The sequence below is a fragment of the Solea senegalensis genome, linkage group LG21 (assembly GCF_019176455.1).
Source record: "Solea senegalensis isolate Sse05_10M linkage group LG21, IFAPA_SoseM_1, whole genome shotgun sequence".
NCBI lineage: Eukaryota > Metazoa > Chordata > Actinopteri > Pleuronectiformes > Soleidae > Solea > Solea senegalensis.
Genome location: NC_058040.1, coordinates 5975362 through 6001235, shown reverse-complemented (window position 1 = coordinate 6001235; position 25874 = coordinate 5975362). Strand labels below are relative to the sequence as shown.

The following is a 25874-nucleotide window of genomic DNA, read 5'->3' as shown; positions in this document are numbered from 1 at the left end:
GCTCCAAAAAAATAGTCTTGATAACTTTAATCAATATTTTTTATAGTCCAGTCTGAGGTCCACCTGGGATTCCTACAAGTCCCACCAGGGGTTGGGGATGGAGTGGTTAAAAGTGACAGTGGCTGGCTAACTTTCTTTACTGTTTAGGGACACACATTCTTAAGACTTTCAAATTAATTTTATGTTTCAGTTGTTGCAACAGTTACAGCATCATCACATACTCAATCAGGTAGGAGTAAGATAAGATAAGATAAGATACGATAGGATAAAATACGATAAAATGGGTTTGGGTTGGGTTTCTCTGGTACACTGTCTCAACCAAGTCCTGTCAGTCCCGCGACCTACAGCGCCCTCTGCAGGTGAATGGGTGTACAGCACCACTGAGGTGGTTAAGGACACCGCTCGTCCCCATAGAGACAGGCTCCTACAAACAGGGCTGTTCTCTCCTCTGTTCGTTGGAGACGATGATGATGATAATGATGGCGGCGGCAGAAGAAGCCTCGACGTAAACCATTTGAACGCAGTTCATTTCCTCGACAACGTCCCTCAGGATGATACCCAGTCAGATTTCTGAATGGTTGGATTAACGAGCATCAACCACAGCCTGCTCCTGAAAGGCCGGAGGTTTATCTGTGTGGCAGCCAGGGAGGAGTCCCCCCGTCTCCGGCATTTCTTCACCGTCAGCAGCAGCAGCGGCAGCAGGAGCATGTCGCTGTTTTAACAATAACAACCCTCCAGAGCCAAACAGAGCAGACGACACTCAATGAGCTCTTAGAGGTGAGGCTTCTTCTTCTCTGTCGGTGCTTTGTGTGCGCAGGTTAGCAAGCTAACTCAAACCTGGTTGAGGATGCTAGGTTAATGTTAGGTCATTCATTGGTCAACCTGAGCAGCCTCGACTGGACTGGACCAAAGCCTTGAAAATGACAAACAGCAGCAAACAATGGAATTTTTAATTTTTAATTTTATTTTGTAGCTAGTAATAATAATGACATTAATAGACGAGCTCTCATTGAAGAGGGAAGCCTTTCAACACAATAGCTGATTAGCTTCATTATGCTAATAACTGATGCACACACAGTTACTGCATGGTCATAAAATATGAAGCCTGTCTGAGAGAAGAGACCTGGATAGAGCTGCACAATAATATATCACACATGTATTATCATCGCGAAAAGACATGTACGGAATGCATACGTTGTTGGATACAAACCACAAAGACATGTTTGACCTGTGATGAATGTAGATCCCTCAATAGTTTTGGCTAAGAGTATTATTTTAATTGTATTGTTTTGTCCCAAGAATTGCAGTCAGATGCAGGTGATGAGTGTCCAAATGACCTAATCCCCAAATCTGAATGCACGTGTGTAGTATTTTATATCCTCACTACAGCCAGGCCCTGGTTGTTGTTCTACAATGATCAATGATGTAATGGGACTGGCTGGGCCTGACAATAATGTTTCTAGTTGTCTGTGCAGGATGGATGTGGAGGTGAGTGCTGGCAGGGTCAGCACCTGGAGGAAAGCAGCAGCAGCAGCAGACGATGATGAGGATGATGATGCTGGAGGAGGTGGTATGGAAGCTCAGGTTGTGCCATTGGAGCTCTATGATTCTGCCAGAGCCAAAATAGAAGCAAATCTCCGCTGGTTGTTTGCCAAAGCCTTTGGTACAGGTAGGACTTTATCCATGTGTTCATTGTAACTTTGACATTTTACGTTACAGTTTTACGGGTTTTGGCATGCTGTCATACATCTTTATGAAGCTATCATGTGAATTAATTGTTAATTATGTAATTAAGGCTGCAACTAGTGATCATTTCCATTATCAATACATTCATTTACAGCTTAATCATTGAATTAATAAAGTGTCTGAAAATAAAATATTCATTGTCTACTGCCATAAAAAACAGATTTTCTTTTTTCATGTTACTTTTAAGATTGACTAAAAATATTTAGTTCTTAAAATAGTTGCAGTTTTATTTTGCTGTCAACCTTAAAATTAACTGAATCGCTCATTTTTGCAACTATATACAAAATGTGTTTTATTGAGAACTTGTGTTATTGATTCAAATATGTTTATTGGGAAACATTTCATTCAGCAATGAACTTTCCCTGACAAATTTCTTTTAGAAGAATCTCACAATTAAGCACCAACATTGTCCGCCCCTCCCTCCCTAGAAGTGCATTCCTACTTGGCCTACTTGGATACCTTGATTGGTTTCTCTGCTGAGATAAGAGACTAATGTTGCCAAATGTTCTCCCTCAGTCCCTCAGCTTCTCTTAGACTAGATCTAATTCTCATAGACATATTATTTACTATTTTTATTATTATTATATTATGTGACCTTTTTTTGACTGTTTCTCACCAGTTTTTATAAGCCCCATGTCTCATCTCAATATCATTTCAGTTAGTAGATGACAACAGCGACGTTCCATCTGCTCTTAAGTCATAAAAGCTTTTCCTGAAACACTGCATTGAACACCATCTTGGTATTGCTGAAAAAGGTTGTTGTGTTTTTTGTATTGTATTTTGTACTGTATTTTTGTCTGATTCGTTGTCCGGTCTTTTTTATGGCAAAAATCCAAACACAGTCCCTCCATCTCCTGACTACCATGTTTTTTTTAAGGGAAAGGCTTAGGTCACCATCTCCTTATCATTCTTTTAAACTCTGACCACTGACCTTACCTACTCTTATGAGGTCTAAAACATTAAAAATGATTGCTCTACATTGCCAGACAGTTAATAAATGTGTGGGAATTACTCCTTGAATGTGGGTTTTTGTGCCACTCGCTGACTTCTCCTTGGGGAGTGTGAGCAGGATGTCAGCTGTGCTATTCACACAGGCCTGGAAGTCTTCCTGGTTTTATTATCATTGTGGCAATTTGGAAGGAGACACAGACAGACAAACAGACAGACAGATAATTAGTGAAGAAAAAACCTTTGTCATCATAGCTAGACAGTTTGGAGTCTAAGTGTTTTCTTCCCTGCAGTCAGTGTGTGTTGCAGGCAGTGACTCAGGAAATTGTTTGTAAGGTGAGCTGAGAGTATTAAGACATTTTATAACTTTTATTTAATGTTATTATTTCCCTAATAAGGCAAGGATAGGTATTTTTCTTGGCAGACATTTTGACAGGTCATAGTAGGAAAAGCACAGGTGTAAATAATCAAATTAATGAGAGGTGGGGTCCATTTAGCGCTCTCATGTTCCAGGTGCACTCCTGTTTGGGCAGGAACACATTTAGAAAACTATGTTTACTGCAAGGAATATATTATTGTTAAAGGAGTTGTAAAAAAATGGTTGTAGGACAGTGTTTGATTTGTGTATGTTTCAAATAACCATGTTTCAGTCTCTGGTTATTTGTTGCCAGTGAGATCAGAAGAACCTAACTCTGGAAGTGCAAACCAACCAACATGGCTACACAGCAGTGTTGGGAGGATTGTGTTGTTTGTAGGGTGAAAGTCAGCAGAGCCAGTCACATGCTTTAAGTGTTTAATGGGATTGGATCTGAAGGCGTGTGTCTTTGTCCAACACATCCTGCTTGTTTCAGCTCACGACAGTTTTACTAATTGGCTTTTGGGCGGCAGTGAAATGTTTTCTGAATGTTGCTTCTTCAAATTGAGAGTTTAGGCCTGTCCATGATTGCATTTCTACAAATGTCTGACCATCATATCTTTGTCGCTTTTGAACAGGAACATAATATTAAGCTCTATTTGTAGCACTATTAATACAGAGTCTAATAGCCCCGTCCTCGCACTGTCGCATGATCCCTGCTGATCAATCTGATCTTGTGTCCAATAGAATAGAAACACAAAGCTTTCCCCACACCTCCTCCCCTTGTTTTCCCACATGCTCAGCAGGGTGGGCTTGAACACTTGGATCAGGTGGATAATAAATATCAAAGGAGTGTTATTATCTCTGATTAGAGAGACTCTCCCCCTCCAGTTCTCAAGAACACACACACACAGGAACCATAAACACGATTCACTGAGCAGGACACAGTGATGACATGGGACAGTAACCCAGCCCCCACCTCCGGCCACACTGGCATTCCCAATCACCTTCTCCATGGCAACAATGAGGGGGGAGTTGTGCAAGTGTCAGATAAAGAGAGGTGTGTTGGGGAAGGGGATGGAGAAGTAAAGTGTCTGATCGAGTCAGAAGTGGAGATGTGTATGAGTATTTTCTCACAGGATCTGGGATTCTAGGGTCATATGGCAGCACAGAGAGGAAGCTCAAGATTGTAGGGAGACGGTGCCAAGTGAGCAGTCTGTTGTAAAATACACATCTGAGGTGTTTACAGTGTGGTGAAATCCTAATCTGAATAGTGTGTAAGAATATATTTAGTGAGAGAATATTTCTTTCAAATCATGGTTGTCATAATTTATTTTCTTTTTTTTAGTTGGCATACCTCAAATGTGAAATGAAATAGTTGACTCTTACACTGCATTAAAAAAGAGTGCACTATGTTTTTTATGGTGGTTTAGAAAGTTGGTCAGCACAACCTTGTGAACGTTTACTGCCTATGAGTCTTACTCTATTGTCAAAGGGATAGTCTGGCATTTGGGGGAATATGCTTACTCACTTTCGCTTCAGAGTTAGATGAGAAGATCAATACCACTCTAACATATGCGCATTAACTACAGAGCTAGAGCCTGAAAATCCCACAACATTGATCTACTGACTGGGAGGGCAGAGTCGTAATTTAAAATGAAAATGAAGTCCATTTTACCCCATGCATGGGTTTTTCTCTGGGTTCTCCGGTTTCTTCCACAGTCCAAAAAACATGCAAATTTGGGGATTAGGCAAATTGGACATGTAGGTGTGAGTGTGAGAGTGGATGGTTGATTGTCTCTGTGAGGCCCTGTAATGAACTGGCAACCTGTCCAGGGTGTACCCCGCCTTTCGCCCTATGTCAGCGGGGATTGGCACCAACGCCCCACACAACCCTCATGTGGAGGATAAAGCAGTAGAAGATGGATGGATGAATGGTCCATTTTAAAATGGCCTCTCACCTGCTTTTTTCTTCTGTCCCTCATCATCTGTGAAACAACAATTTACTAACTCTCTATTTCCCTCTGTCTTCCTATAAAGTGCTTAGAGGTTCAGGCCTTAATACCAGATTAACATGTCCAATACAAATAGCTACACCGTGCTGGAGTCCACGAACAGGAAAACACCAGGCTGGCTACAACATCACCATCGGCTTACGTCCTGGTGGCTCATTGGCTTTAGGGCTGAGGTTCACCTATTAGCCTTTGTTGCTATCTGGTACAATGTGCAGTGACTTCTGTGCTCTTCACTTGTGCTGGTTTCTTCTTAGACACTCTAATGCCTACAAAGCCTGTGTTCATGGGAGCTTCTCTGTTATGTAACACAGTGAAGCAGTGGTGGACACGTGCCTGTGGAAAACTTGTTTGTGTGTCGATGCATGGTGTGATTTGTGGCTCAATAAATCTATACAGGGAAAAGAAAATCCACTGGTTAACCCAGAACATCTCAACAAGTTGGTTTTAACTAATACATTGTGTGTGTTCATCATCATTCCTCAGACAACATCCCTACAGACCTGCAAGACCCCTTCTACACTGACCAGTATGAGCAGGAACACATCAAGCCCCCTATCATCAGCCTGCTGCTCTCTGGAGAGCTGTACTGTCATGTGTGTGGGTTCATCCTGCATGCCGAACAGGCTGCCTTGCTCCAGAGCCACCAGTCCGTCATCCAGGCCTTGTCCAGGAAAGGCATCTATGTCCTGGAGACAGACAACACACATGTTTCTGATCTGGACCTCAGCTCTGCTCCTATAAAGATGGTACATTTAAACATCTAAACATCTAAACCTTGTCTAGTTCTATGCCAACATTGACATTGACATGTGACTCCGCCTCACCATGACGATGTCATCATAAATATCAAAGGTTTTATCTGCAAATTAAAATCAGCAAGTTGTTCTGAGACGTCACACGGTCATGTGATCATCTTCGTCATCTTCACCCTCCTCTTCCTCGTCCCTGTGTGTGTGTGTGTGTGTACGTGCTTGGTTATTATCAAAATTGTTGTTACACAATCTGCAATCAGGTACATTCACTGGTACATTATTCATTTCAATATTGTTGGCTCATTGGGCATTTGGCTCTAAAAGCAATCTGTTGGCCAGTGTTTACAGTAGGGTGCTAGGGGTACAATACTTTTTCTAATCATTATTTATTCAGGGCTGTTTCCTTGAGAGCTTTTTTTTCCTTTTTTTTAGTTTGACACATTTAACAGGAATTCTGGGATTTTTCAACCTGAGCTCTATGTTTTGCTTAGGGTGTGGGCTACACAGTGGGGGCGGGGAATAATGAGAGAAAATAATAGAGAACCACTGGTCTCGGGTATTAGTTGAGCAGCAAATACTACAATGTAATCCTGGAATTCCATAATAGCATAAATCTGGAGAATGTGGTGATCAGTGACATTATTACTTTAAAGCACATTACTGACACATTCTGAATCTAACTAATAAGACAGTTGAAAAACTTTACTTGAGTGAACATAGTGTTTTAAGAGCTTTTGCGTTTGCATATCTGATGATCTAATACTAGCACAGCACATTATTTCCTGTTGAACTGGCAACCCAATGCTTACCACCTGGTAACCACCTTATGTGATTTTGCCTTGCAGAGCCAAAAACCCAATGAGACGTATTGAAATAAATAATGCACTAGTGGATGTTTTGTAGGTTTATGACTGAGTCACTAAAATATTCATGAAGCAAAGTGAACCAAAGACTCAAAGTTTATATGAGCGAACAACATATGAGTCACAGGTGTGAAAAACACAAAAGGCAACATGGTGTCTAAGTCTGCGTTAAGACCTGGTATTAACAACCATCCAGTGTGTCCTGAATGCATCGTCTGATCCAATCACAGAAACCACATTCAGAGGTGGTTTAAGGTAATTTGTTCACAATCCTGAGCTGAACACAGTTTGTCCATTAGAGCATTTAGAGATCGCCACCACAGCTAATGTCATCTGATCAATGGTAGTTTCACTTTTTTATTCTAATTTATCTGTAGCCACTGCCACGATATAAACACTGATGGCCATATAATGTCCTCTCTTTCATGGTTAAAACGTTTTTCCAGTGCATGAATTGGTTTTTGATTTACTCAAGCTCCTCTCATCTCTCTCTTTATCTCTATCTCTTTGCCACTTGCGCGCGCACACACAATCATGCAGCTAATACATTTTTACAATGTTAAATGCTAGATCCAATCATGTGTGGTCACAGGATACGCATGCAATCAAGATGCATTATACAATCATACTGGCAATGATCCAGTCAGCGGGGGAAGATGTTAATATCAGGACAGAAAAGAGATTCAGAAGCAGCCGTTTATGCTGCTGTTATGTTTTCCCAGAGCGCTCACATCCACCTTATTGATGCCCTGATGATGGCCTACATCGTGGAGATGATCAGTGTGGAGAAGGTTGTGTCCAGTGTGAAGCGCTTTTCGAACTTCAGTGCCTCCAAGGAACTGCCTTTTGACCTGGAAGATGCTATGGTGTTTTGGATAAACAAGGTATGAACCGAAACATTTGCGTGAGTGTTCGGACTTCCCCATTCTTTCTTCTTTGTTCATTTCCTCTGTCTTTGCCACTGCAGGTGAACATAAAGATGAGGGAGATCACAGAGAAAGAGCTGAAAATGAAACAACATCTACTTGAGCCATCGAGTCAACAGAAGGTAGATAACGCCCTGTATGTGTCTGTGTGTGTGTGTGTGTGTGTGTGTGTGTGTGTGAATGTGTATTTCTACACCCTTTGTCTCACACTCATTGTGTTAGTCACTTTCTCTCTTTCTCTCACTGTCTCAAAAAAACACTTCCCTTTTGTTGAAAACTTTTACATTAATAATGTTTTTTTTACTTCTTATCTTCTTTCCCTCTGGCACTGATAAATACACAAGTACCTTGTACTCACTGACTGTCCTGGTTGTCAGAATTACACTAATTACACCTGACAAAATTTGAGGGCTTTGTGGGATGTAAATGGGAAGTATGATGTTGCCGTGGAGTCATTTAGTCAGATGTAGTCTACCCCTTTGTTGTTATGGAAAACTTGCATCAAAGGATGCTGAATTGTCAATTAGAATGGATGTACAGACGTATTTCACTAGAATTAGAACTAGATTATTTTAATACTGAAGAAGTCCTGGAGGGGATGGTGTTTTTCTTTAATATCTAGTGGTTTTTCTGTGGACTGAATATCAGAGGTTGACTGTTTTTCTATGGCCAATAATTAATGCCAATTTGATTTTTTCAATGCTTAATTTTCTTTTTCATCTGTCTGATAAAATACAACTGTCTTATGTTAAGAAAGAATTCAAAAACATTTCTTATATGATAACACTGTCTCTCCGATCTGCACTGTAGTGCGATTTTATACAACATTTTCCATAAAAATAATAGTAAACGAAATAGTAAATACATGAAACCGGCATAAAAAGCTAAAACGAACAACCTTTTGATAAAATAAATAATGTTTTAGTGACTTAGCAACATTTATCAAATCTTTGAGAACAAAAATGTATAAATTGTATTACTTGCCAATGAATGAACAGTAATTTGACAATTATTTAAGAAAAGAATATCAGTCGAGCTCTACTGGATATAATCATATCTTAAGGAAATATGTGTATCTTGTCTCTGTGTCTTCTGTGTTCTACCTTTTGTTCCTATCAACCACTCAGAAATTTAAAAAAGCTGGTGTTAACCTTGTCTATCAAAAGGATAATGGATGTGTATTAGGATTCCCCCCATTTGCCTGTTAAAACTAAATATTCTTCATCCATTCTGCTTAACCCTTTCCATTTGTCTTTAAGATCAGAGTTGTCTCCATGGTAACGGAGGATAATCTGATTTCCTTGTCACTCTGTTTCTGACCCGTGACTTGTCTGCTATTCTCCCTGTTTGTGTCTCCCTCAAATCCTATTCCTTCCTGACGCTAGTCTCCTTCCAAATGGTACTGGAAGCTTGTACCTGTAAGTGCAACTGCAAGTAAACTCCTCTGTGAATATATGTGTATCACTTTGAGTTGTGTTTGTGTTTGTGTGTGTGTCAGATCAGATTGCATTAAGATGAGCCTAAAACAACAACTAGACAAACAGCAAAACAAGTTTTACAAAGCAATGTACAGTCTGCAAATTTGAGATGAAACAGTGCCCCCTAGTGGCAAATGACGAAACAGCAAGCTCACAATACATTTTCTTTCACTTTGAATTACACCCGTTTTGTTATCTGTTGAGCATCTGCACTAATACCCACCCTCCCCTGAAACATCCACAATCTACTGCAACATTTTAGTTTGTTTTCATTTCGGAAAAGCTTAAGTCAACTACTAGGCACATTATTGTGTGGAGCCCAGTGTTTAATCCACTCATGCAAGCACTTCCTTCACTTCCTTCTGATCATGTCTTCCTTCCCTCACCAGTCCCATGAATAGCATGCTCTACTCTGGCCCATTTTTAATTGGCGTGAAGCTCACTCATGTGGTGATGTACTTACCACTAACCATTGACCTTTTTCTTAATTTTGCACCGACATTATATCTGCTAACTGATAAAGACAAATGAAGTCCAAAAATGGATTTATTGTAATAAGTGAGCATGTGACTCAGTGTTCTGGTCAGATCTGCTTGTGTGCCTTGTGTAAACTTGGGATTTCTCCTGCTGTAAAGGTGCGGTACCGCAGAGATCACCTGTCAGGTCGGACTCTTCAACACTTCCCTCTCTTGGAGGACTTGTTAAAGGATGTGTGTGACGGCTCGGCTCTGCTGGCTGTGATCCACTTCTATTGCCCAGACCTAATCAGACTGGAAGGTAAAGAAGCTGCCTGAGGGCTAAAAAAGACATATAGCTATCACGATATGCAGCATTGATGCATGTCGTCCTGTTCTGTGCAGATGTCTGTCTGAAGGAGGTTCCGTCCATAGCAGACAGCTTGTACAACATTGCGTTACTGGGAGAGTTTTCGAATGAGTACCTGAACAAATGCTTCTACCTGAAGCCTGAGGACATGCTGTATTCTCCACCAGTCCTGAAGGTAAACCCAAAAACATTTAACAACCAAAAAACAGGCCCCAATTTCACCATCATAGGGTCAGAGTGATGTTGTCCGTGACCATTGTGTCTTGCAGAATAATGTGATGGTTTTCATTGCTGAGCTTTTCTGGTGGTTTGAGAGCGTGAAACCGGACTTTGTACAGCCCAGGAACCTTCAGGGCATCACAGACGGTAAAACACCCTCTACCTTTTTGTCACTTGATTATTTGTACATCCTAAAAAAAAGTGTCTTTTGAAATTGTTTTCTTCTTCTTCCTATGTTTTTTTGTAGTGAGATTGCTGCTGAAGCCTAAAGGTTCTCGATCCCATGTACCCACCTCCAACGTCACAAAACGTAGTTTTCTGACTTCATCAAACTCTGCTGATGTCTTGACCATGCCCCCGAGCCCTGACCTCAGGTATTGTGCATTCATGTTTCCTGTAACACCACACAGACACTGACTGGTTGACTGATTATTGCTCTGCAGTTGTTCCCACATTTGTGTTCTTACAAAGACCTAATGCATAAATGTGAAGTAATCCTGGGTTATTTGTAACTTTCAGATCAATACTTGTGGTCATTACCACAGAACATTACATTACCACAACGTTAAATGTTAAAAGCACACCACATCATTATTATTTTTATTTTTTGGGGGGGATAAACACTACCAGCTTTCAATATAAACCATCACTGTCTTTTTCTTACAGCACTAAATCAGGCTCATTAAGCGCTGCTCACTCTTTACTGCCATTGAGACAGAGACAACAGAAGGGGCTTGAGGAAAGTGCTTCAGGTAATAATAACAAAAGAATTTATCAGGTTGCACAAAGTCACAATGAGAGTTTCTCAAGAAAATGGTGATGATCTAAATGAACCTGAGAGGTGTTCTTGTATCTTATTTGAATGTCCACCTCTAAGAATTAAATAGAACATTTAACTAGAGTAAGAGTTCATTTTGTATGCCACCTAGGGAGTTGTATCCTTAAATATAGCTTGTAAAAGTAACTCTCTTGTGTTTTAGAATGACATTTTCTCAATTTTCTTTGTACAGAACTGAGAACTAGGTCCAACTCTATGAAACGTGTAGATGGGCAGCACCCGGGCTCAGTGGTGCCTTGGCCAGAAAGGAGGCAGAGGTGAATAGTGTAATTACAGCCTTCACATTTTCTCTTTGCATGATTCATTACACTAAGCCCATCTAAATTGTTTTCCTTCGTCTGTCTCTGTTCAGGCCTTTATCCCAGCCCGTGCCCTATGCCCTGCATTTTCCAGTGGAGGACAACGCAGACAGTATAAGCCTTGCTCGCTCCATCAGCAAAGACAGTTTGGCCTCAAATATCATGAGCATGACCCCCAAACACATGCTGGGATCAGGTCCTCATCTGCCACACCACAGACTCAGTGGTCAGAGTCTCCTTAGCCACATGCGCATTGAAGATGAAGAGGAGGAAATAGAGGAGGAGGAACTTGTTGCTGTGATACACCCTTATGCGTTTTCTCCACATATACGTGGGAGTGATATGGAACAAGATGAGCTGGATCTCCAGGCTGCAACTTCCACCTCAAGGTTGTCTGATACTCGCTGTCCTCCTCGTCCGGACACTGGTCCCTTTTCTCCGGAGTATCGGGCAGATGGCTACTATCTGGAGCCTTTGATGCCTGCCATTCCTAAGCCAGCCAAAGAGAAGAAAATAAGCATGAACAAGCAGGAAGAAAGTGGTGAGAGTCACCTTAGAACAGCAGGAGGTGTTAGGAGATCAGTCACCAATGTCACAAGCAACCAACAGAAGAAGTCTCCTGTTGCCGGGTCAAGTAGAAATATCTTTACACCCATACATGTTGCAGAATCAGTGCCTAGTTCCCTCAGGCTGCCCACAGAGGGATCGACAGGCATTTCTCCATCTGAAAACAAACCATCTCCAGGCTTTTACCTTCATATGTCAGAAGAACCAGACAGCCACAGTGCTTTCTCCTCTACTCTGGAGGTCGGGTATGACTCAGACTCCGATATTGCAGACCTTGAAGAAGATGAGGAGGAGGAGGAGGAGGACGATCAGATGGAGATAACCAGAGAATTGATGAAGAAAGGAAAGGGACATGGCTTAAAAGAGGGGGAGTTGTGTGAATTTGGAGAGGGTGAGTCAGCGAAGCTGAGAGAGGACTTGAAGGTGAGTGAGCGGGATGATAAGGAAGGCGGCAGTGGATGTTCAAGTCCGTGCCTCAGTACCATATCCTGGGCTAGTAGCTGCAGTGCTTCAGGCAGTGGAAGTGTCAAGATGACCAGCTTTGCAGAGAGGAAGCTCCTTAAACTTGGCCTCCGTGATGGAGTTTCAAGTACCAGCAGCTCTCAGAAGACAACACCAGATGGCTCCGAGATCATCTCCTGCCCTCCTTGGCAACTCAAGACTGACTGCACGACCAGTTGGCTAGGAAAGGTGCCTGGTTCTGTGGGGAACAATATGATGGGGAGCCTCCCAGCTGTGCCTTCAGAGCTGCTGCAACTTCACATGCAGCTAGAAGAGCAGAGACGTGCAATAGAGTATCAAAAGAAGAAGATGGAGACCCTGTCAGCACACCAGAGACTAAAGCTAGGGAAAGCTGCTTTCTTAAACATCGTCAAGAAGGGTGGAGGAAAGAGTGACACACTTCCTCTGCCACTGAAACAATCCTCAAAGCTTACAGCGGCTGATAAAGTAAAGAGCCAGTCCTGTAGGGACGACTCTTGTCTCGATACTCTGAAGGCTCAGGTGAAGACAGGTCAAACAGAATGTGCACAGATGAACAGAGACAACAGATTGAACGCACTGACTCAAAGTCATGCAGCTGAACCTGGCTTGAATGAGTGTTCTCACTCCATAGATCTACTCAATGAAGCTATTAGTTCAATTCAGCAGCAGATGCTGCAACTCACCTTTCAACAAGACCTGCTGATGAAGAAGAATGTGGTCTCGCCTCCTGAATGTGTAGAATCTGGGCCTAGCACAACCCCTGATACAACACAATCAACACCCTCTACCTCAGACTCCAGGTCTTACTCTGTCTTTGTAGATTTCAGTGGCAACAATTCTCCAACAGTTAGTCGTCCTCCCAAGCTTAGTTCAAGCCAACGCAGCAAAGCTTTAGACAGAAAACAGAACAAAGAGAAGTGCACACGCTCTACAAGTGAAAGTATTAGTGGAGACTTGGAGACAGAGGCTGTTGTACAGAGCTCCAGGCTAGAGAGAAGCATCCAGAAGAAGTCTCCCTTCAGAGTCCGTGGTGCCACCACAGAAGGAGCTGGCCGTTGCCATGACAAAGTCCAGTCACAGGACTCATCGGTCATCTCCAGGACACAGAATCAGGCTGCAGAATCAGAAGAGAACAAAGCTGAAAACTCAGGAAAAGAGTCTCTGGGTGAAGATGAGAGTTCCAGAGTGAAAGGTCAACTGATTGAGGTGGATTTGTCAGAGGTTAAGGATCCAGTGCAGGATGGCAGTGCAGACGTTACAGACTGCACTGCAGAGGGCGAACAGAAGAACGTGTTGGGCTTCTTCTTTAAGGTAAAAATGCATGGGCAATGATGATTTGGCATCATCAAGACAACCTAAAAATTGCTGTCTGAGAAACAAAGCTACTGGCTGAACATCAATGTCTTTAATCTTCCAGGATGAGGAGAAGGCAGAAGATGAAATGGCCAAACGTCGTGCTGCCTTCCTCCTCAAGCAGCAGCGCAAAGCTGAAGAAGCGAGACTACGCAAACAGCAGCAAGAAGCTGACAGTGAACACAAACGAGATGAAGCCAGGTACGTTTTCTGTCCTCACACTCACACACTGCAGGTAGACCGATGAATCAGACACAGTAATTAATCGTGACTGATGAATTTGCCAATTTTTTAATAATCAGTACTTGGTGATTATTACTGAATTAGTCAGACAATTATTACTTTTGCATGTGAGCTTCCACATTGTTGTTCTCAGAAACTTAATATTAATAAAATTAATATTAAGTTAACACATTATTTTCATTTAACATGCATAAATGCAATTCATACACAAATTACAGACCAGTGTTGTTTAGTTAACTTAAGCATTTTTTTTTGTATCGTGGGTTATTATTAAAGTGTTACTATTAAACTGCCAAAATGATTGGCCAAAGGCATTATATATCGGCCACTGATCAGCCGTACACAAACCTGTGTGTAAGGATATATTATTGTCAGCCTGTGAAACTCTTGATTGTGCTCCTTTCTTTCCTTCAAGGCGTAAGGCAGAGGAGGATCGCATTCGGAAGGAAGAAGAGAAGACGCGACGAGAGCTAATAAAGCAGGAATACCTGCGGAGAAAGCAGCAAGCGCTGATAGAGGAGCAGGGTCTGATCAAGCCTCGGCCACGGACTAAATTACGCAAAATTAGGCCAAAATCCCTACACCGGGAAGAATTTAACAACCTCGCCAAAGGATCCACCACACGTAAGCACACATAACAGCGTATATATGTATAATCATTTTTGTCTTGTTGTTTTGTTGTCTTATTGACTGTTTAGAATAGTGTGATTGTTGTGTAATTGTATAGTCTGCTGTGTGAGTGTGTGTCATTGTCATTACAACAGCTAGATCGGAATAACATTCATTTTTAATTTTGTTGTCTTGTCTGTTACGCTGATTTGTGTTGATTTTATAGGGATGTAGTATACAGAGTAACGTTGTTTATTTGGGTTCCTATACTTGCATATGGAAATGGAAATTTAGGGGCATTAGGCAAACTACAATCACATACTAAGTCCTTCTGTTTCCGTAATGATCAGCTGACCTGAGCTGCAGTCATCGAGGATCAACGCTCTCTTTGGCGACTGAGGCAGACAGTGTGATTTCAGAAGGGGCGGAGTCACAGAGGTGAGCGTTTCCATGTTGTGTTCAGGTGACATTTTTTTGGATGCACTTTGTTCATGTATTGCAACCAGAAATTCAGAGGCTCTCTTGCCTTTGCAGCAAGAAACTGGACACTCTTAATTGACTGTAGGTGTGAGAGTGGATGGTTGTTTGTCTCTATGTGGTCCTGTGATGGACTGGCCACCTGTCCAGGCTGTACCCCACCTTTTGCCCTATGTCAGCTGGGATTGGCACCAGCAACCCTCATGTGGAGGATAAAGTGGTAGAAGATGGAGGCGTCACCTGCAACCAGGCTCTCATTGAAGGATAACAAGTGTCAATCACACTGGTGTCTGCTCTTGTACAGTACTTAATAGTCAGTAATTTACAAAATTGGCATCATGTACTATTAAACTACACGAGAAATTCAGCAAACTCATACCCAAACTCATACTTCTATAAATCAAGAGAGAAATAGGCTAATTTTCCCAGAGACTTCTATGCAACCAGTAGAGTCACCCCCACGTCGCTTAAGGAGGAATTTGGAAGACTATGACCATTTTTTTATATACCAGTTTATGGTTGTGTCCAACTCCAGAGATGATAATCTTTTCCACTTTGCAGATTTACCTACACGTTTGTGTTATTTCAGGGCTGGATCAGTGTGTTCCATGGAGTCCTTCCCTCTGCTGAGCAGAGCGTCCAGCAGGAACATGGACAGGGACTGGGAAAACGGCTCCATAGCCTCCTCCATCACATCAGCTGAGTACAACGGTGAGCAGAGATTTTGACGAAGAAAGACGCAGAAGATAAGATTGAAACCCTCATGGATTGATGAGATCACACATATATAAGTCAGAGCCACTGCACAACTAGTGTTAAGCAGATCTAATCCACTGACAAATTAAAATGTAGTGAAGTCATCTGTTTATAGATTTATAAGGAGATATGCAGTGTGACATGGAACAATTTTTGTTCCAGTCAGTCACCACCTCGACTTGTGTCTTAACATCGACGCTGCCAAGCAACTAGTGAAGAATCCGCAGCTGAATCAAAATCTCACTGTCGTGACATCTTCACTGGATTTTAGGGCAGTGTGCAAAACATGCACACACACACACACACACAAAGCTACAGCTCTGTACTCTATGTACTGATATGGGGATTGTATAACTCTCTTTCTCTACCTCTAACCAGACAAACAGGAAGTGTTTACCAAAACTATTGCTTTAAACACCTGCAGATGTTAACACATCTCTCTTTGTTTTCTTTGCAAAAGGTCCTAAACTCTTCAAGGAGCCAAGCTCCAAGTCCAACAAGCCAATCATCATCAATGCCATCGCTCACTGCTGCCTGGCTGGAAGAGTTAATGAGGCTCAGAAGAATGTTGTTCTGGAGGTTAGTGCGATCGTTTGAAGTTTATTCACTTTGTAAATGGGTAGAATATATGCTTACAGTGTATAGCTATTAGTAAACTATGTCTGACACTTTGATTTGATTTTGATTAGTTTGGCACAATAATACACTAATATGACAAAGATATTTAAAGAAAAACACAGTGCAGGGAGAGGCAGAAAGTCTTTTGGAAATAATACAATATGTGTTAGTAGACAACAATATTTTATAGAAGAATGGCCTTCAGCTAGATTCATAATTTGGCATTCCTAAATTATAAGAGATTATAAGAGAACTTCCCTCTGCACTCAAGATATTCAGATTGAGGGGTTGAATAGAAATGGACAAGTGAGTTTGATTTAAAATATCTCCTAAAAAAAAACAAATACTTTCTTAAAAACAAGCAGTTTCTTTAACGAAGGAGCAGACGGTACATGAGACAATGATCGGGTTTGGTCTTGCAACCAAAGTAAGCTTTGTTTTCCCTGACGTGCAGCAATGTTGCCGTGTGTCTGTTTGACAGGAGCTGGAAAAGTGTGAGTCCAACCACCTGATCATCCTCTTCCGCGACGGCGGCTGCCAGTTCCGTGGCATCTACTCGTACTCTCCGGACACCGAGGAGATCAGCAAGTTCACGGGCACCGGACCGCGCGCCATCAGTCACAAGATGATCGACAAGATCTACAAATACAGCTCGGACCGCAAGCAGTTCACGGTCATCCCTGCCAAAAGCGTGTCGGTCAGCGTGGACGCCGTGACCATCCACAATCACCTGTGGCAGGTCAAGAGACCAGGGAGCGCACGCAGGAAGTGAGGGAGAAAGGAACAGGACTCTGTTGTTGGGCAGGACCCAATGATCATGTGATCACATCTGACAAGTCATCAAGTAGAGAGGGACGGGGGGGTTAGATTGTCTCAGTAAGGGATTTGACAGTGCAGGAATATCACCTTTTTAAGCTTTTTATTCTGCATGTCCCACTTTTGCATTTTGATTTGTTTGTTTTATGATGGACTCTAATGTGCCGTAATGGATCCTGGAGTTGAATACTGCTGATGACTTCTTATAGTAGCAAGCAAACTACTAACACTAAGTGCATGTACAGACAGGCAGTGGCGAACGGTCACTTGATTAATGTCTCGTAAAGGTTGCTGTTTCAGCTTGGCAAAAAAAAAAGAAGCAAATTACACCACCGCTGTGATTAATCCAGGCTTGACAAACACGTACAGAATCCCTGTTTATTCATCAGTAACTACTACTGGTCAGTGTTTTTATTCAGCGTGAGCTGTGAACAAACCCTTTTTTTATTGTAAGTGTGAGATATCGGATGTTAGTGATGTTCAGTCTCGTTTTCCTCGATTGTGCGTTTAAGGACGTGTGTGTGAGTGTTTGTGTTGGGGGGGTGGGGTTTGGGTTGAGGGGTGGGGGTGGAGCTGAATGTGACGCCTGTGCATCCAGCTCTGATTGTTTACTCTCTTTGTTATTATGCTTTAAATCTCTGTCATGCGACAAAACAACAGAGCAAAGCAACACAACTTTTTCTTTTTTCAGTTTTGAAGCTGCTCTTATGTTTTTGTGGAAGAGCAATTGTTTTTTTTTTTTAAAGGAGGGAGACTTCTACTAGTATTTTATTCCAAACAGGAAGCGCTTCTGAGACTCAGTGCATTATATATTATCAGCAGTGCATTAAACTGTATTAACTTTATACTTGTATTCCACCACCCGTGAGAATCCTGACTGGCTCATACTGCTGAACCAAACCGTACCGAGCTGTTCGCTGCTCATTCCCTGCTAACTGGTTTCTGGTGAGCATACGATTCTAAAGTAGCTTCTGGCGTCTACTCTAGTAATAATACAGTATCTGTGTAATGACTGACTGTCAACAGCTGGTTCAATGTTGGGAGTAAACGGCACAATACTTGATATTTGTTTTGCTGCATTTGTACATTTTTGAATAGTATTTTTTGTACATTATGTACAATTTATGTTTACTAAAAAAAAAAAAGAAAAAAAGCAGGCACTATTTTGAGGTTTATTCTGTCACAGGCTTTTCAGAGATCTTATTTCGTTGTATTATGTTTATTTATTTTGAAGAATTCTAATAAAATACAGCCAGGTATGTTTTCCTTGCTATGGTTGTTGCAGTATGTCATTTCATTCCCTCTGTGCCATCTGGCTTTTTGTCTCTCGCTCCATGTTGCTGGCAGATACTTTTATAAAAGGTAATCATTTAGTATAATGTGGGACTAAAAGTCTTAACAGACTTACTTTTAATGGACTCCAAATTCAGTGAGTTAAACTTCGGGCTTTGACTGAAGGTAAAAGTGCGTGCGTCACATCTCGGTGCTCTGATATGAGTGAGCTATGACTCAAGATTTTTGACACACATTTCTGCAAATGGGTTTTAAAGAGGCCTGCCTTAATTACCCTCTCATGAGCCGTGCGTCACTGCCACTAACAGATTAATGTTCCGGCACAATCTGTTCACTTTACTGTAACTTGTAACTGTAGAACTGTCAACCAGGCTGTTTGGCATCGGTGGGGGGAAAAGTATGTTCATCGTGGCAACACACGCTGGTCAGTAAGTTAACAACGAACCCTTTCATCAATGATGAAAAGTCTTAATGTAGACTCAGTCCTTCAGCTATGTGATTTTGTAGCATGTGCCAGGCTACATGAAAGATACTGAACTGAATAAATTATTCAGGTAATGTAATAGAGTGGATTTGCAGCAGCATTGTTCTGATGAGATATTTCCCAGTAGCAGTCTGACTGATACCCAGTACTGTACTATTACACTAATACATAATGTGCTGACAGCACTAACTGCTCCTGACTAACACAGACTCAGAATACACATCAACATCTTCACTGCCAATAAACATAGAGATATTTGTAAATGATTTGTGACAGCAAAAATACATTTTTCATTAACATTTACATTTTTTTTGTCGATTTTTGTTTTATTCCCTTATTGTTTGGCAAATCTTTCTGGGTCACATGAAAGAGGTGTAACCATTACATTAAGGCATTCATCTCATTCAATTACTAAACACTCCTTCATTTCCATTCCAAAGGTTGAATTATCAGAACAGATACAACATGCTTTTTTCATACAACGGCACTTTAATGTACAAGCTCACGTACAAATATTTCCAACATTTAAATATATACTGTATATATAAGTCAAAAAAATTGAAAATTCCTGTGTACAAGACGTAGCGTTTTAAAAGTACATTTCTCACCCAAACAGCCACAAAACCACCGAGCAGAGCTGAACGTGAAATGAGGTTCTCTGATTTTGTAATATAGTACAAATTAGATAATGACACAATACTGAATGCATGACATGGAACAGGGTTAAAAAGTTGAACAAAGCGCCTAAAGTGCAAAGAAAAAATCATCCAACCAAAGACATGTACAGATAAGTAACCACCGATGTTTTTTAGACTTCCACACTACTGAATAACCACGGCACCTCTATTGTTCAGCTACAAAAATAAGCTTCAAATTAAAGCTTTAAATGCACATGTTGTTTTTTTTACTATTATTGAAAGTTATATCTTAAGTATGTACGTGTAATGGCCTCTGCATGTGGTTTCTGGTCATCTGAAAAAGCCACAATCCAAAACAAATGTGATCTTAATAGTTTTGTTTGTTGAATAAAATTGACTCTCAGGACAACTTTGTAGGCGATGAGCGAGTGTGATACGACCAGAGTGTCCGCAGGAAAGAGCCTCGTCACAAATAAATACACTGCTCTCACATCCTGTGTCGAGAGGATGAAAATGTCCAAAGGTGACATCATACGTCACCCGTCAATTTGGAGGCAATCATCCCATAAAAATAGAGTGCAGTGCTGGAACATTATGGCACAGCTTGTCCAGTGTCACGCTGGACCTGTGTGGACACAACTGGACCCCCCCACGAAAACTGACGGGGGTGACGGGGGTGATTAGAAATGACTGAACCCGTGAAGGTCAGCGATGTGCTCTCAAAGCTGCGTGTCCTCTCTGACGTCAAAGCTGGACTCGTGTCTCTCTTTCAGGCTGCTGCTGTGGACGGGCGGCTCATCTGGGACATGAGCGAGGGGGTCTGAACGAATCAGGTACCTGAGAAAGCAGGAGAGGAACTGACTGTTCTTACATGATGGTATAATAGTAATTTCCACGAGGGAGCCCCACACACCAAACCCTTTCACAGGTGAAGTCAAACTCTCAGATGTGAAGGACACTCTGCTCTAAAGGCTCATTAGTAAAGATCAGTGAAATGTAATGGTGAGACTGCAGATTGTAACATATGGTGTGTTTCTGTACGGCACATATTTTTTTTGTGTTTTCCATTAGGAATAGTCCCAAAATAACCAGCCCAACCGTTCCATTTTTTTGTACCAGAGTACCTTGTGGTACCAGAGTAATGGTATAATAAAGTAAGGGGGGAGCTAGACCCATGACAGTCAGCTGATTGGGCGACAGAAAAGAGTCACTCCCCTGCAACCTGTCACAGTTCATTCAGCAGCTTTCCACTCGCCTGACTCCACCCCCACTCTACCTGCCAAGACACACCTCCTCATCAAGCCAACACAACTCACCTGTGATCACAGCTGCTCCTCATCTCCTGCAATCAGCCCTCCCCATATACTCCAGCAGACTTTTGCTTCTACCTCTGCCTGAACCCTGGATCTCACCTCAGTCTTCTATCCATGTTTCTGCACCAGGTTCGTGAGGTGAGCTTTTCGTTTGGTTCAACTCTTGCTGTCCCCCCTCGAAGAAACTATGTGCTTCTCTGCTGATTCCTCGTCTCCTGTCTGTTTGCCATTTCCTATGCTGTGGTTTAAATAAATACTGTTACCAGAGTGGGATGGAGTCAGGTGAGTGGAAAACTGCTGAATGAACTGATACAACCAGTGTTTCTTCAACGCCTGCAGTCTGATCTCTTATAAAGTTTGATGTCACATTGAGACAAACGGTCTAAAAAAGAAAACGAGCTGCTCGGTGTCCTCCATTGTTGTCTGTTGTGTCGCATTCGATTTCGCACCGGTACGACGTCCTGCTACGTGGCCATCAGGCACAGCGCACCCCCCCGTCCTACCAAATAATGGTACTGTTCTAGTCTAAACGTGAGCCTGACCCAGGGCTTTACCACTCCAAACTGTACCATACTGTACCAAACCGAACTGTACCAGGACGGAACTATCACTATGGATACAGACAGGCACCCTCTTCTTACCTGTAAATGTACAATATTTCCAAAATTTCAAGGTAGGTCATGTTTAATTGTATTTTTTGTTGATATTTTCGGCACATTGATAACAAATGGTTAACTTATTAAGTGATTATTAACAAAAGTTCTTAAAGATGTGTAGGTTATGGTGATCGTATAGTTTTAAAAACTGTTGCTTGATTAATTTCAGGCAAAAGTTCAAACTAATACAAATCATACATCAATCCATAAATTAAGGCAATTGTGTAGAAGCTAAGAAATAAACAGATGCAATAATTACCCACACAGTTGAAATAAGTGTGTGTGTGTGTGTGTGTGTGTGATGCTTACACAATGTCATTGAGCTCCAGTCTGGTATCAGGAGACGGGTTAATCAGGACGTATGAGAGGGTGTTTTGTTGATCGTTCTGTTCATCTAAAAATAAAATAGACCATCATAATCAGTATAAAGATGTGATTAGTATACATAAGAACATTTAAAAAAACATGACTTACCTGCTGTGGCATCCTGATTTATATCCTTACCTTGTAAATATCCCAGATTGACTCTGTTCATGACATCACTAGCAGTCAGATTAGTCAGGTCTTCTACAAACAGCAGGGAGACGACAATGAGGAAAAAGTATCCGGCAGAAGCAGACGTGACTCTGCACGAAAGGTCTCGTCTCACCATATCCCGACGTGGGGAGGCCCAGGTGTCTCATGCGGTTGCGGACCAGTTCGGACAGCTCCTCCCTCTCGGAGCGTCTGTAGAGGTTGAGGCGCTGCTGTGCGATGCGCTGGCCGTGGTCTTTGCTGGAGTCCCTGCTCATGCCCTGCCACCTCATGCTCTTCTTACTGAGCCGCCGCGCCCACTGCATGCTCTTCTTCCTCAGCAGGGGGTGATCCGACTGGTCGTTGCTGCGGGGCTCGTCCGCTCTGTCCTTGGTGTCCTCGCAGTCGTCCACACTGACCGACACCTGAGACTGGGACGGAGACATGAGAGGTTACGTCCGCAGCCAATGTGTGCAGGTCTCCAAGTGCTTACACTCCCTATTGCATTCCATTTCAAAGGAAATACTTTTTTACTACAGTCAATAATAGTTTTAGTTAGTTTGAAAAAGTATGCTATTCATGTAAAAATATAAACATGGACTCTGGATTAAGCTACACACTAGTACCTACTGTGTTACACTGAACTCAAAGCCTTCCATAGCTGCTGTCATGACAACAGAATCAAAATATTACAACACTGTTATACATTGTGAGGTAAACCAGAGACCAAACATGTAGTCGCTCTCACCTCAGAAGAATTGAAAATGTGGGACTCCGTGCGATAGATGCCGATGGGAATTTCCGCACTGGAGGAGCAGAGTTTCTGGAAGAGTCTGCCGTACGTGCTGATCCACAGATCCTCCTCGTTCACTTTCATCTGGAACAAGACGTGTGTGTGTGAAACGTACACATATTAGTTTTGAACTCTTCTTTCTTTTTTTCACTTTTATGTAACTCACAGCACAGAGGTATCCTGATCCGGGAGTGGTGTCCAGTCCCAGAAGCAGCCTCGCGATGAGGATCATGTAGTCCTTCACAAACGACTGACAAGGAAGCACAGGGGACAACTGTGGTGACTAACTGTGGTGAGTACATGAGCAAATCCTCTGCTGTCACTGACTAAACACAAGAGGGCACTTTTGCTTTATGATGGTACGTCATGCTGTTCTGCTGCTCATCAAGGGAGCATTTTTCTGCTCTGCTGTAGTACGACACACATCCTTTATTGTGGCGTTGAAAAGAGTCCTCAAGGGCAGAGCACTTAGCTGAAGGTCTGTACCAACCTGATAGAGCAGTGTGTCCAGCATGCTGATGCTGAACACCCGGCCCGCAGCAAAGGGAAGGCGAAACATGAAGGCCAAGTTAGAGCCTTTATCGCGCTCTTTCTGTCAGAGACAAACACACAGAGGACACGCGTCTGACATAGTTCTGACAGTGCAGGAACGTCGTAAAGAAATGGAGAACCATAAATACGGCGTGAAGATAATATAAACAATTCATATCAACGACTCATAGCAGACGCCCACGTGTCGTGTCTTACCTTCTCCAGCTTGGAGAGAGCCAGTGAATAACAGTCCTTTGCTCTGAACTGCATGAATCTCATGTTGGATGGATGAGTAAGCTCCGTGATGATGCTGAGACTGGGAAACAATCTGTAAAACAATATATGCAGTATATCATAAGAATTCCTCACCATAGCTTCAGACAGAACTCAACAAGACAAGGCAACAGACATTGACTGAAAAGTCACACAGTCTGCAGTGGTCAGCAATTGGTGGCCCGTGGGCCAAAACTGGCCGGCCAGCATCGGTATCTGGCCCGGCAGGTGATTTTTACAATCAAAGCTTTTATTCTGAAAAAATATGAACTGTAAATAACAGGAGAGAGCATGATGGAGAATAGAGAATGAATCACAGCGTATTATCAAACAAAGTCATTCAAGCATTTTACTGCAGTTGTCGAAACATGGTGATAGAATAAACAAGTAGCAGTGGGTGATTTGGCCAAAAAGTATGTTGAAATAAAAATGTTTTATTCAGTCGATATCAGTACTTATTGTTTTAAAATATACAATATATGAATAAAGACTACAGAGGATTCTTGCTACTGAGTGAAAGTAACAATCATATGTGATCATACACTTTAAACTAAAAGTGTGTTTGTGCTGAATGTTTGTTATGCTGCTATTAAAGCAAAAATATATTGTGGTTATTATTGTTATTGAATTATACATAGTACACAAACGTAGATCTGACTACCTGAACATGGTCTGCACATTGACAATGGTTTTAGCGTCGGCCATGTAGTCCTCCTCGGCACTCATTGTGCTCTCCTTATCCACAACAACCAAATTATCTGCATAGATAATACCACACTGCAGCAGACTGTCAAGGCTGAAAACACAAACAGAAAAAGTGCTTTTTAGTAACATAAAAAGCAAAGTTTAATTCAGTAAAAATCAACATATATCTAAAGTAAATGGAATCATGTGCCGAGTCTTACTTGTCTATAGTCCCAGCCATGTAGTAGACCATAGGGAAACAGCAGATTGCCTCCAGAAAGTGATTATCTGGCCTAAATGTAACAAATATAAAAGAGAATTATCAGTTTAACACAAAGTCACACAATATGTTGCTGAGAAATGATACAGGGGGAGACTTAATTGGCTCTTCACATGTAACCTTACACACAATTTAAACACACGTTTCAAGTGCTGCTGTAAGTTTGATTTGTTTACTTTTACTGTGAAGTAATATTGAAAAGTCTACATCATATAAAACAAATATTGTTTCATAATTAAGCACTCGTACGGTACCTATAAAAAAACACGTTGCCCACTGACTACACTCACCGCACATAACGGCTGCTTTAAGGATCAGTGTGCGGTTTACTACGAGATGATGTAAAACAGCAAGTATCTGAGCCTCTGGGGCTTCTATAGTAGTTCAACTCCGTACTTAGAGTGTCTTTAGGCTGCGCGAGTCCATCTGTTGCTAGGCACACAGAGATTTAGTCGCTTTATTGCAGTCTGTCCTCCAACACCATCCCTGACAGAACATTACTTTATGCATCTGTCTAGTCCTGCTGATTAGAGACCCAAGGCTGTCATAAGAGCCGGAATTGCGTATCCATGTGTGTGGGTGTTTGTATTTCTGTGTGTGTGTGTGTGTGTGTGCGCGCGCAATAACAAGGGCAGGAGCGTCAAACGCAGGAAGAGTTTATTGTTTGTGGGTGTTTCCATGAGGCGTCCTGAGAGCTCGCATGTGGGGGCTGTCAATGAAAGCCTGCTTGGTGTTCTCCACAGAAATCGTTTTTTCCCCCCATCGTTTCCTCCTCTTGTAGCAATATTATACTACATATTATTCAGGTTCAAGGCAAAACAAGTTGCCATGGTGACTGTCTGGAGATACAGAGAGCAGCATTTCTTTCTGTTTCTTTTTTTTTTTAAATCTTATTTTCTTTGTTGCTCAAAACACAGCGTCACTGTGAGCGGTAGCAGCAGTAGCCATTCATCCATTGTCTGCCGCTTTATCCTCCACACGAGGGTCACGTGGTGGCGAGCTGCTGGTGCCAATCCCAGCTGACATAGGGCAAAAGGCGGGGTCACACTCTGGACAGGCCGCCAATCCATCACAGTGACGTGCCAGACTTAGGAGAACACAATAACACAGCTAATGGATATGTTGAACGTGTCCACTGCATTGCATGGAGATGCAAAACAGGAAATTGATCACGAGAGGGTTCATTCTGGGTATACAGTAGGAGTTTATAGGCCAGTTCTGGACTTTGCT

At 42.0% G+C, this 25874-nt stretch overlaps 2 protein-coding genes across 3 annotated transcripts in view; one reads left to right on the top strand and one right to left on the bottom strand.

The window, feature by feature from the left end:
• Nucleotides 1–393: 393 nt before the first annotated feature.
• On the top strand, nt 394–18457 carry camsap1a (calmodulin regulated spectrin-associated protein 1a). Of its 2 annotated transcripts, XM_044012243.1 has the most exons (19): nt 394–777; nt 1476–1669; nt 5548–5810; nt 7402–7563; nt 7647–7727; nt 8991–9023; nt 9719–9860; nt 9944–10083; nt 10178–10274; nt 10375–10501; nt 10794–10879; nt 11138–11222; nt 11318–13625; nt 13732–13868; nt 14326–14534; nt 14870–14957; nt 15586–15707; nt 16213–16331; nt 16852–18457. In XM_044012243.1, the coding sequence occupies exons 2-19, from the start codon at nt 1477–1479 to the stop codon at nt 17140–17142; spliced, it is 4683 nt and encodes a 1560-aa protein (XP_043868178.1). In that variant the 5' UTR covers nt 394–777; nt 1476; the 3' UTR covers nt 17143–18457. The 2 variants fall into 2 exon arrangements, with proteins under 2 accessions (XP_043868178.1, XP_043868179.1); XM_044012244.1 differs by lacking the exon at nt 8991–9023.
• Nucleotides 18458–19307: 850 nt separating this feature from the next.
• kcnt1a (potassium sodium-activated channel subfamily T member 1a) overlaps nt 19308–25874 on the bottom strand; it is a 30100-nt gene continuing 23533 nt past the window's right edge. Inside the window, exons 22-31 of the mRNA XM_044012245.1 lie at nt 24586–24657; nt 24342–24476; nt 23624–23735; nt 23367–23468; nt 23043–23126; nt 22832–22960; nt 22220–22514; nt 22075–22137; nt 21880–21964; nt 19308–20438 (exon numbers count right to left, since the gene is read on the bottom strand). Coding sequence (XP_043868180.1) covers nt 20321–20438; nt 21880–21964; nt 22075–22137; nt 22220–22514; nt 22832–22960; nt 23043–23126; nt 23367–23468; nt 23624–23735; nt 24342–24476; nt 24586–24657 — 1195 coding nt within the window. The 3' untranslated portion in view covers nt 19308–20320. The remainder of the gene's footprint in view (nt 20439–21879; nt 21965–22074; nt 22138–22219; nt 22515–22831; nt 22961–23042; nt 23127–23366; nt 23469–23623; nt 23736–24341; nt 24477–24585; nt 24658–25874) is intronic.

What these genes read in the sequence shown, in the direction of transcription:
- camsap1a (XM_044012243.1), top strand. Translation starts at nt 1,477, where the DNA reads ATGGATGTGGAGGTGAGTGCTGGCAGGGTCAGCACCTGGAGGAAAGCA. An exon ending in GCTCTGCTCCTATAAAGATG is followed by an intron (nt 5,811 to 7,401) that starts GTACATTTAAAC and finishes ATGTTTTCCCAG; the next exon opens with AGCGCTCACATCCACCTTAT. An exon ending in TGGCCAGAAAGGAGGCAGAG is followed by an intron (nt 11,223 to 11,317) that starts GTGAATAGTGTA and finishes GTCTCTGTTCAG; the next exon opens with GCCTTTATCCCAGCCCGTGC.